Here is a 12,769-nt window from a genome sequence, read left to right as displayed (position 1 = left end):
CCCTTTATTTCTTTGAGGTTCTTTTGTTTCTTTAGATTGACAGTGAATATGTGTCATTCTTTCTTTCTTGATGGATTTACATGGAAACACACATTCCTTCTTTTTTTTTAAGTCTGCATATTTTCAACTGTCCATCTTTGACAGCTCTCAAAGAAAATCACTCTGGTGTCTCCATTTTGTAAAGAAGTTTTAGGAAATGTTAAAGGAAGGAATAAACGACTTGAGAGAAATTATTTGATATTTCCAGTTTTCGCAGGTGGAATAAAAAGCAGAATTGCACATACTTTTTGTTGTGTTTATCCAACGGAATTATAAATAATAATTGGAGATTTTCACAATTATCCGTGATGGCGGAGACAATAAGATAAGTTGTTGTGACATCTGGAGCCTCCAACTGCCAAAGCCAATGACACACAGTTCAGTGTTTCTGACATCCAGCTGCACAGAATTTAGGGACATTCTGTTATACATTGCTAATATGCAATTAAGAGGGAAAGGCAGTGTCCTTTTCTCTATTGTTCGGAACATAGCACAGATACTGTACGTCATAGTCATCAGCATAAAGACGAAAGATGATATTTTGTATTTGCATAAACTGCTCACAAAATTAGTCAGTTGTAGCATGATACATGCCACAGAAGTGTTTACTATGTAGGGATTTACACCGCACAAACTAGTCTCTTCAATAAGTTGTTACTGTATATTCACAGATAAAACATGTGACCTGACAGTTGATCAAAATGCTGTTTGATAATGGTGGGAAATACTGACAAAATAAAACATAATGCCAACAGCTTGAATAAATTACCAAATTAGGTCATTACAATTGGATATTTCCGATTTGTATAACATATGAAATATTATAATACTGTATTATAATATAATGAATAATATTAATACAATAGTTTCTAAAACATATTTTTTAAAGTTACATTACACCTTGTGATGCCACCATGAGTATAGTTCATTTTTTATATACGTCATTTAAGGGAACTTTGGGTCTGAGTACCATTTTGCATTTTAAAAAAAACATTTGCATTTTGTGCAATGTGGCATCCCCCACAGTTTCTAAGTGCCAGTTTTTACAGTGCAACCAGGTTTATTTAAACTGGCTAGTAGTAACTTGGTGTGGGCACACGAAGTGTGTGTGTGTGTGTGTGTGTGTGTGTGTGTGTGTGTGTGTGTGTGTGTGTGTGTGTGTGAACCATATGGCCAGAAAAGGGAATTTTCAAATAGGCTGTTCATTATTAAAATCATTAGGGTCAAGTGTTCGCACTTTCATAATAGGTTCAATGAAAGCAAGTTATACGTTGTAGAACAAAGACACTAATTCCATTAAAATTGTTCTTCGGGTATAGGTGACAGTGATAGGACAATATTCAGGGGACAGGATGAAGTTTTCATTTCCTGAATAATTTCAGACAACAGAGAGATGGAGACACAAGAGAGAGGGTGAACTTAAGAGTGTGGCATACTGACTATTTCAATTTCAGATACTTTCAGGAAGAGTCATTTGTCACGGGTTTGAGAGCATCAATAGAAGGACTTACAAAATGAAACTTTTGGTGGTTTTCACTCAGATATTCTCATGTTTTTATACCAAAAGAAAAAAAAAAGGCTGGACACTGCTGCAGCATAGTGGATCATTAACTAACAATTAACTACCCACAACTTTTCCAGAATCTTTTGCAACTACTTCACAGCCCCTGTTTTTGTTCACACCCCTGTGGTTTGAACAAAGTCGTTAATGATGACTTTCAATATTGTGTTACAGCATCTACAACCAATCAGATTCACAGATAAGGTACCAATAACCTTTTAAAGCAATGAGCAAAGTGAGCATCAGCAGCAAAGGAAATTAGCACCTAATTGCTTGTACATTAGTGATAAATAACATTGTCGCAATGTTTCCTTGTTGCACTTTTGCACTGTGTGGCACAGGCAGAAGTTAAAGAAATAACAGACATTACTATACAGAGCTTAAACATGAGAGATGAGCTTGAAAGCGCCTTTTGTCATGCCTGTACCAATTGAAACAGCTCTTCAGAGGGCAGACTGGAAGATCCTAATGATAACGATGAGGGAATACACCCACATCCAGACAGACTGCTGCTAACAGGCACTTCAGAGCATCAGAGTCTCATCAATAAAAGTGTCTGTTTGTGTTGAGATCATCTGTGTAGATTGAGGACATTTTTAAAACAGAAATGATCACAAATCGTACGTGCATATTTCAATAAAATCACGTTTCTTACTATAAAATGGTACGGCAGCAATTATTTTACTCGCCCAATGTATCAGTTGGACTCAAGTATGAATATGGTCAAAGAGTGGTACATGTCATGCAGAGAACTCCCAAGGAACTCTCCGATTTCTGTCTGCACCATTAGAGTAACGGAATTTAGTTTGTGCGTATCAAAGCGTTTGAAAAATTTGAAAGTAATTTTTCTTTTCAGAAAAATGTGTTCACTGCTAACAATAAGTCAAGACGTTCAAGGTCCCCAGCGAATGAATTCAAGTGGCATTTATGGTTTCCTGTAACTATCATATTGTCATGAATTTTACTAATTGGATGATTGCAGTTCAAATTTGTGCAGACTTTTATTTATACTTATAACTTTACAAATGTAGTTTACAAATAGTTTACAAATTGCTTTGACAATCAAGCAAAAGCAGTGAACTCCAGCAGGAAGACAGTATTAGAAAATAAACAGTCAACAGTCAGACCAAACACAAGGAAGTCTTGTTCGAGGTGAGTTAAAACAAGAGGACAGAAAAGAAAATGTAGGAATGAAAGTGATGAAACAGGCAAAAATTAATAAATACATTTAAAAATAAATGCAAAACATAAAAGAGTAAAAACAAAGGACAATAGGAAGAAGAGATCCCATCTGAGAAATAAAGAGCATTAAAAGGAATAAGGGACAATAGATAGATTAAAGAAGACAAATAGAAGTGGTAAGACCTGGCCTTTCCATGTCTGCAAAACAGACATATATGATCCCCAGAAGGTAAATTATAAAAAACTATGAGCCCCTGACCTAGCTTTCAGGTCACATTTTGTTTGTTTTGAATTTGGATTAGAAGACAAAGTGCTACATAAACCTTACTTCAGTAAAAAATTGATAGAAAAAATAAATAGAATGCCTTACCAAGACCACTCCTATCTACTATAGGCATATTAAAATCCTGGAGGGCTCTTTTTAAAAACTCTCATCAACATTTATTTTATCTGGTTTCATTATCCTACTGTGTGTGTGTGTGTGATGCAGCAGTCTTTGGTGCTGGATTGTGTGTGTGTCCACTGCTGACCTAGTCTTGGATAGTTGCCACTGATTGGGTTATCGGGTCACTGGATGGCACCGAAGATGGATCACAGCAGGAGGGAGGGAAAGGAAGAGCAATGGACGTTTCTAATCTATGTCTGGTCACAGAAACAGCGAAGCAAGCAGTACAGCTTCATCGGCCTATTGTCAGCACTCTGGAGTCACTCTGGCTCTCACACACACTCACACATGCTCATTCAAATCTCATTTGAATATGCCCACACATTTCCTCTGAGTTCACTGTCAGCCGCATGCATACTGACAAAGTTCACTGTCCCACTGCCCATACACACACACACACACACACACAACCTTCTGCCTAAGTCATGTATCCAGAAGCAGAGATTTGCGCTCTCTCACTCTCTCTCTCTCTCTCTCTCTCTCTCGCTCTCGCTCTCGCTCTCAAACACCTTTTCAGCAGAAACACACACACACACACACACACACACACACACATATCAAATGATTAGATCTCCTGCTTTAGTTTACATTTTACCCCTGGAACAACAGTGTATCTTGGCGACATTCAAAGTGCCCTTGTGACAAGCCGAATGATCAGTGAGACAGCAGAGATAAAGTGTTGTGTGTGAGTGTGTGTGTTTGTTTGTTTAGTCTCATCAACTCCAGGCACATCAGACCTCTGCTTGCATAGAGCTACAGTAGGGCGCCTGTTTCTACCCCGCGGCAACAGTTGCTAGGGTTACCGACAGGTCGGCCACCGCAGCGATGAGGATAAATGAGCTCAGGGCTCCCATCAGCCCCTGGGTCACACTTGCTCTTCCTTTCTCGCTCTCACACACACACATATACACTCATGTTCTCCTGTGTTCAATCCTGAGAAAGTAAATACCTGCACACAAGCACATGGCTAAACACTTTGAAATCGTATTTCACAGCCCATCACACACACACGCGCACACATACACACACACACACACACACACACTCAGAGCTGCAAACACACCCTGCAATAGCACTCTCACACAGTCAGCTTTATATTCCATCATGCAGTATTCTCAGTGCTCAGGGTTGCTAGTTTGACTCCAGCTTGTCACACAGCGTTGGCAGTGTTATCCTGTCAGTTATGGGCCGTGAGCTCTGAGTGCGCTGCAGATCCATCATTATAATGATCATCTGCTCTGACATCTCATACATCACATCCCCCGCACTCATTAAATGTACTGTAGTCGCTCCTTTAGTCACTCATTCCATTTCTGTCCATCTGTCTCAAGACAGCAGCGCTGTGTAACACCGATGTTTTGCATTGGTGATTATGTCTTTTCTGTATGTCATTTTACCTTCTGTGCACAGATGTAGTGCTGGAGGCGAAGATGAACAGTACAAATAAATGTTTAGTGAGATAAAAACCAATGGGTCACCATTGTTTTTCTTCCATTTGTTTGCACTTCCATCACATATTTGACTTGTACATGTTTGTTTTCTTCATTTTACTGTGTTTAGTGTGCACACAGAATGTCTTTGTTTTGTGTACTGACTCCCCTCCTGTTGCTTGTCGTCCACAGGATGATGGAGATGTGGAGGATGACATGACTATTAGAGAGGTAAGACAGACAACAAGTCAAACAAAAGCTAGAACCACACACCTTCAGACTCATTCAGACAGAATCAGGCATTGTGGTAATGAGCTGCCAGGCTGTGCCTGGTGTGGGAGTGTCGTGAACATTGACCCTCCTACCCGGAAGGTGGCGGTAATGCACCTAAAAGCAGTATGCCAACCAACATTAAGCACAAAAGAAAAGCTGCCATGCTGCTCTGCTACTAGCATGCTGGTCCTAGTGATTGTTTGTCCACATCAACAGGTAGCATATCATTAGCGTTGGTTTTAAACCGGGCACAAGACCAAAATCAGTAAATACAAATGAAGTAAACACTGTAGCCTCATTCAAATGAACTGGAGGACCAGCGTGATTCTGTCAGAATGGAGCCTTATAACTACTTGGAGTACAGCAGCAAGGGGTCACATACTGCTTAATGCTGTTTCTACCCAACAACAAAATCCTGGTGCCAACACTGATCTTTGAAAATGGCCACATTATTAAGCATTTAAAGAATAAGACCGACATCATTCTATGATAACACCAATACCAACAGTGAGTCTGTTCATGGCACTGTGCCCTTCCTACCTTGTCTGTTCCGCTTAATCCATAGTTTCCTGCTAAAGTTCCTTTGTTTTAAAGTCCCCTATTTCCTAAAACAAATGGCAACTGTAGTTTTTGAGAAATTTTATCCAAACAAGAGACCACATTGGGTACTCAACCATGCATTTCCAGCAGCAGGACTGTGCGTGAAATATGGTGTATTAGGCTTTGGATACTCACACAATGTTTGTTTATATTAGTGGTTTTGGCTGACATTAAGAACATCGTAAAATATAACTGCCATTTCCTGTATTAGCTATCAAATACTTGGATTTTTGGCATGCATATCAGTTTTAAAAAATATATATATATTTGTCCAACTTCTGAGCTTCCTCTTGATGACATCACAGCTTGACAGACCAGGCTTTTTAGATTCCTCAGTATTCCCAGACGGACCGATTACCCTGGAGTCTTATATTTTTGGATATGACATCATTCATAATTCATCCATCAACAGCACCTCTCATTTCCTCTCTGTCAGTCGCACATTCCTCACACTTTCTCCCTACATGCCCTCTGTTTTCTCTCGGAATCACTCATCGTTCACCTCTCATACGCCTGCTATGTCATTGCTTCTCACCACGTCTCCCTTCATGTTTGCAATTGACCTTCCTCACCGTCCATCGTCGTGGCTCCTCTCATATGATTTATAGAATCATTCAGTGTGGCGCCTGGTCCATCGATTGTCTATCAGAGGGAGGTGATTTTTCAGTTGGTGGTACGGCAAGATTTGATGCCTTTCTCTTCTGATTAGTGACAGACACCAGGCATAAAGATATCATCTCTTAACAGCATTTATTAAGCACACTGTCAGTCCAAGTTTTATCATCAGAAGGTAAAAAAAAAAAATGTTTAGGATTGGATACAATGTACTTGACTTGATAACCTATTTAATGAATTTATCAGTACAGCACTGGGGCAACAAGGGACTGTTCTTTTGTTCCTTCTATTGTCAGAAATTCTTCAGTCATGTTTATCTCTCATCCCAACCCCCCCCCCCTCCGCCTTGTTCTCCCTTGTGTGTTTTGCAGATTTCAGAGTGGGAGGAGATGCAGCTTGATGAGCAGGTCAACTTCAACAACTGCAAGATCGACCCCGCCCCGTTCCAGCTGGTGGAGCGCACGTCTCTGCATAAGGTCTGATTGCAAATACAGCTGTTGTTCAACCTCTGTGTGTCTGTCATACTGGAGCACAAATGTGTGTTCTTGCCATGTAGGAGTGTGTCTTCACTACTGTTTTTTGTTTATCCCCACTGATCAAAAAAAGTATGTTTGCATCACAACTCTCAACAACGAGGCATTTTAAATAGCTTTGCATGGGATATAAAAAGGCATTCAGGCAAGATTTAAACGAAACACAAGCTGATATATAATGAAACATATAGGGAAATAGTAAAACAAACAGATACAAATAAACTAAAGCTGAAAAAAGAGAGAACTATATATTCTGTTTTTAACATAAGCTGCTGCTCCCTGAATGACATTTCAAAGAGACCTGTAAACACACTAACGATAAGAACATGGAAACATTCCCTTATTGGTTCAGTGTATTTACTCAGTGAATGTATGAGGTTGTATTTATTTGGGGTGTTGTGTTATTTGGTGTATCATCTGCAAAATTACAGTGAGATATTTAGTTGTTTTGTTACTTTGAACAGAAATGGTCTGAGACTGGAGCCTTGGGGAACTCCAGGTTGTTTTTTACTTTAACATGTAATTACTGATTGACACAAGCAGACGCCTATCCTCCATATAGGATTTATGTGACAAATATGCACTGAAAACAATAACCAAGTTATTTTAAGTTATGGCATATGTTGTGTTTTTATGCAGTGGTTGAACAGATTATTATCATCATTTGAAGGGAAGCAGAATATTTTTCAGGTTTGAGTTGTAAACTTTCAGTCTATGAAACAGTCTATGAAAGTTTTCTGTTTGTAGAGTACTGTGTTTGGAAGAGTGGGTGAGAAGATACTATGATTGGGTCATTTATTATTCATGAACATCTTTAGCATTTTCATCTCAGAAGTAAGTCATGGAGTGAGGCCATCTTGGCTTCCCATCAGGAACAGAAGCACTTGGAAAGTGAATTTCTACCAGTTCCAATACTCTGGATAGTCATTGTGCTCTTGTTGTGTGTAGTGTCATTAAAGGAGCATGCAAACAAACCAAAAGAACACACAGAGGCACTCAGGCCAAATTAGCCTCCACTGTGAGAAGGAGAAAGTGAAAGTGCGGGGCAAAGAAAGGCGCTTTTGCTCGTTGGAGCTCATGTTGATTTTTATTTTCTTACTGCAGCCCAGTTGCACATCGTGAAAGAAGCTGTCCCCAGCACACATATACACACACGCAAACATTTCACTGTTGAAACCCTCCTTTCCGACCAAGCACTCACACACAAACACATACACACCGACTCTGTCTTGCTAGCGGCTGTGGCAGCACCTAATGTTCACCATTCATAATGCTCTACCCTCTCTCTCTCTCTCTCTCTCTCTCCCCCTCTCTCCCTCTCTCTCTCTCTCCCCCTCTCTCCCTCTCTCTCTCTCTCTCCCTCTCTCTCTCTCTCTCTCTCTTCCATCCTTCGGGCTCTGTGTGAATATTCTTTAAACATTTAAGAGAGGGATCCTGCACCAATCCATCTCGCTCCCCTCCCTCCGCAGCACACTGCCAAAAGCCAATACCACGCGCAATCTCCCTCAGCATATTAAATAGCGCCGGCTGCCACGGCCGCTGCTGTATTCAGGCATGTGTGTATGTTTGTGCCTGTGAAGTTATTCACTCTACATCACTCTTGCCCTGCTCAGCCTCTCAGGATATGGCCACCATATATCCCATGCAGTTTGCTACTGTTGTTTTTCTGGGTTTGTCAGTTGGCCCTTTCATAATGGGCTAATCTTAGTTAAATGACAATATGTTTCTACAGTCGCTGTATTCTGAGTTTTGCTCCAGACCTGCTCTCAGTTTATTTAGGATAGTGGCTTTGTACTAAAAGCAACCCACACTTCCATCACTGTGTATATTTTCACCAAAGAAAAGTAAAGTTGCAAAATTATATGTACCAAATACTATCTTCCAAATTACAAGAAAGCATACAGTAGGGTGAAAGATTTAAGTAAAACCACATCTAAAGTGTTGGTGTACTGTGAACCTTCAGGATAGCTTCAGTGCTACCTGTCATAGATTGTCCAAGATCCCTCATTTGGTGTTTGGATGATGGTGGTGAAATCTAAAATCTCCCTTATGTGTTCAGTTAGGTTGATCTGGTGACTATAATACCCACATGCTCATCATTGTTATAGTCAGCGAACCGTTCAGTGAGCCCTTGTGCCCTGCTTTTTCTCAGGATGTTCATTTCTTACCGATCAGTACCTAGACAGCCCCCCAGGTAGTACTGAGATTATGTGCACACATTTTAGAGATATTCCATGTTAATATGTAAGATTTCAGCAACTTGTCTTTTCAGAAACAGTATCCCCAATACTCTGTATAATCCTCAAAACTCACCATCAGCACTTTTCTATATTTGGGTAGTACCTATAAAAGTAATGTTTTCTGGATTGTTGAAGTGTAAAAGTGGTTTATTGATTTATTCATTTTTTAAGGAATAGCTTGACATTTTGAGCAGTGTCCTTATTTCAAGACGGTTATCTCAAAACCTAGGCAAGAAAGAGAAAGTGAGAAAACATGTTGTTTGTGATTTATTTTGGTAAGTCAACACTTTAAAGGTGTGACAGTATCATTTCTAAATTTCAGTACATAATTTGCCACATCAAATGAAATAACTCAATATAAGCACCACCGACATACCATATTGGAGGTTATTTGTAGCCTCTGGTACTGGCAGTGTTTCTCAACAAGGTTTTAATTTTAATGATCACATGCAACAGCTAGTAGAGTGTTACTTGCTTCTGCATACAGTGTTTCCTCCACAGAACAGCTAGGGAGGGACTTGTTACGGATATTGATTGACGTTTACATGAGCCAATAGGCTGAATATGTGTTATGCTCCATGGAGCTATCAGCCGGCGCTGCCTGGATTGGCAGATCCCAATGAACACAGCCAGAATTGGACGGAACACACAGCTACTAAGAAGACGACAGTTCAGTGACAGGAAAATGCTGAAGCACCCGAGGGATGAGTCAGACATTAAGATCGCTAACTGCATGGCTTTGAACTAACTACAGAACAGCAGCTGTGTTAGAGCTATCGGTTATCTGTCCATCAAGAAACACATATTTCTCAACGGCAGCGTACAACCCTGGTCTGGAGGTGTTCATTGAAAGGTCGCTGGTTAGCAGTTACTTAATGAACAAGTAAAGCTATCTGTTCAGAGTTGTGTCAGAGTTGGAGAAAATCAGAAAATACTTGCTGCATGAAGGGCAAGACAGATGTGATAAGAACATAGTTGGTGACTTTACAGAAGATAGATGAGGACAAACACCAAATATGACCCAATAATTTAGTGCAAAATAGAATGTGGTGTGCTGGTCCAGAGTTTGTTTAGAGCCTCTAATGTCTCCCCTCACTGTGCTGATGATCAATTGTTTCTACAATGCTATTAACAGCACCTTTTAATCAGCGAATTGCAGTTGAAATAGATGTGAATGGGCTGAATCTGAGGTGAGCTGACTCTAACCCCAGAGAAGCTACTATATCGTCCCGTGGGGAAACTCTTCGGCAGATTACATTACAAATGGCCCTGGCCTAAAAACACTTAACAATCTTTTTCTTGGCACAGCTTGCATTTGCTTGGCACAGTGGGATCAATTTCAGATGTCCCAAATGCCCATTCTGGCTAAGCAGGAAGTCCCATTAAACACTAAAAGGGTCTAGAACAAAAAGTCCAGCTGGCATCAGTCCTGCAACCTTTCTGATCTGCCACTGAAGTTTTTGACCTCTTGCCGCTTTTTTTTTTTTTGCTTTTAGCTCCACACAGCCACACTCCTCCATGGTAACTCCTAACAGTGGAGATGGGATTAAATGAAAGTTTAATGGTCCCTATGGGGAAACTGATTCATCAGCAAATACAGGACTAATAGGGCAGAGAGTATAAATAGAGCAAAAACAGGGTCATTGAAACATGCAAGTCCTAACATTATAAAAGTTGACAAACAAAGTAGAAATGTAGAAAGAAAGACATGTATGACACTAATGGCACATAATGACAACTTCAAATAACAAAAGGAGCACTGCTAAAATGTTCTGTGATTACTGGACTGCATAGAAATGAGTCATACTGTTTTTTAAATATTTAAATATGGACTGGCTCAAAGGGAAAACGTCTGACTTTGCCAGCCAAGGCCTTTAAGGTAATTAATGTAAATGATGAAATTATTTTCAACACTATCATTAGAAATTGGTCTTGACATTTTTACCCTTTTATACACAAGACTCGGCATGCTTTAACATCCTCACCCTGCATTTGACCGTGTTCATGAGACAGCTGTCACAGGTTAATGTCTGGTCATCAACATTAGTAGACACTCAAGTCTGCAGGCAGAGTTCCACACACATCACTGCTAAACCTTATGATAACATATGATAACAAATTAAAACCAAATAAAGATATGCGCCCGGTTAATCAGCTGGGTGGTCAGTAAAATTTTAAAACGGTTTAAACATTAGTTTATTGTGAACAAAAATATACTGTGTATCATTCAGCAAACGTTGCTTAAAGGACACCTGTTATTTTATTTTGATTGTTTTCCTTCCCTTCATTGTGTTATATAGGTTATGTGCATGTGAAGGATCTTAAAAGTTAAAAGGGTCACACCAACACAAGCTCCTCTCTCCCACAGAAAACACTGCTCCTGTAACGCCTTGTCAGGCGTCTCACCTTTAATTCTGTGACTTTGTGACATCACACTACCTCACAGCGTCACACATTTACATAACTTAAGCCTAGTGGCTAGTTCAGCATTTAAATATTGATTTAGCACAGCTGCTCTATTGTTGTCAACAGTCCTGGCTCAGGTGTGTGTGAGCTGACCAATCAGAGGAGTTTGGGTGTTCAGGAGGGGGCCTGCTTAAAGAGGCTCTAGCTAAAATGGAGCGTTTCAGACAGGGGGAATACAGAGTTGCTGAACTGGACAGTATGAGAAAATTGATGTGCTTTTTGAGCATTAAAACATGTCAACATATTCTTGTAGTAACCCCAAAGGAAAATACTGTCTCTTTTAAATAATACTTTCATAGTAGTAGAAGAGTAGAGTTCAGATAGTAGTAAAATTACTTCATCATGCTTAATTTGGATTTTATTAAATCTAACACCAAACAGTGAACTGAATATTGCAAAATAAATAAGTCATAACCACAGTTAAGCTATATCACTTCACTGGCCCTGATATGGCCACTCTGTTGAGGATAGGGCTGCATCCAACCATTTTTTTCAATCAGGCGACTCAAGTATATGAAGTAAATAAGATGTTTACTGCAGCAGATGATATTTGATAATTGAGTCTTGTCAGAAAGTCTGGTGCTTAGACTCTACAGGGATAGTTTTGTGACTGAGGGGTGTCCCTGTGCAGTGGTCGTGTAGGCTGATGACTCCACTGAGACTGTTGAAATTAAGCTGGTGAATATGTGAAGAGTGGGCGTTGATGGGGAGGTGAAGAGGGCAAACAAAACAGCAGCAGCATGACTGAACTAGAGGCAGAGAGAGAATGATATTTAAAAAAAAAAAAAAAAGCAGCCAGATGACTTGCCTTACAATGTAAGTGTGTCACTGTGCTAATGGATATTGACAGCTGATGTCGATATGACGGCCCCTGATAATGATGGCAAGCAAACTCCAGCGAAGTGCGTTTTTATGATTATATAAAAAATTAAGTAATATTGGCCCTGAGTTTAAGAATACCATCATTCCCCTTTAAGCCCCTTTTAATGTTTCTATATTTTGCCTTGATCATCTGGTGTTTTCCCACCTATACAGGTCACCTAACTCACACACTGTTACACTTTCTCCAAATGTTGACCCTGATGTGATGTCCCAGTATCTGTTTGGCTTTTAAATCTACAGATAGTGTGTATTCTTTGTAGAGTCATATATTAGCCTGTTGAAAAACTTGTACTTAGGATATTCACATGACAGTCATTTCCTCTGACATCATGCTAAGGGTGGGAAGCTCAAATGCTGGGATAATGTTATTCTGCTATAATCCATGCTAAAAGTCGTATAAACTTATGTAATCTGACAAACTGCTATCAGTTTACCATCTCCCCACTGATTTGTAGTGCAAATGTGGAACGACATAGGGCCTTTTTCAAAATAAAGCAAAATAT

The 12,769-nt window shown here is 39.8% G+C and overlaps 1 protein-coding gene across 10 annotated transcripts in view; it reads left to right on the top strand.

Moving 5' to 3' along the window:
• clcn2b (chloride channel, voltage-sensitive 2b) overlaps positions 1-12,769 on the top strand; it is a 184,915-nt gene that overhangs the window by 165,048 nt on the left and 7,098 nt on the right. For all 10 annotated transcript variants that reach the window (XM_030396116.1, XM_030396161.1, XM_030396146.1 and 7 more), the window contains 2 exons: positions 4,850-4,888; positions 6,517-6,621. In XM_030396116.1, the coding sequence (XP_030251976.1) occupies positions 4,850-4,888; positions 6,517-6,621 (144 nt within the window). The remainder of the gene's footprint in view (positions 1-4,849; positions 4,889-6,516; positions 6,622-12,769) is intronic.

The sequence above is a fragment of the Sparus aurata genome, chromosome 2 (assembly GCF_900880675.1).
Source record: "Sparus aurata chromosome 2, fSpaAur1.1, whole genome shotgun sequence".
NCBI lineage: Eukaryota > Metazoa > Chordata > Actinopteri > Spariformes > Sparidae > Sparus > Sparus aurata.
Note: the sequence above shows the minus strand (reverse complement) of the source record. Positions and strands in the feature narration are given on the sequence as shown.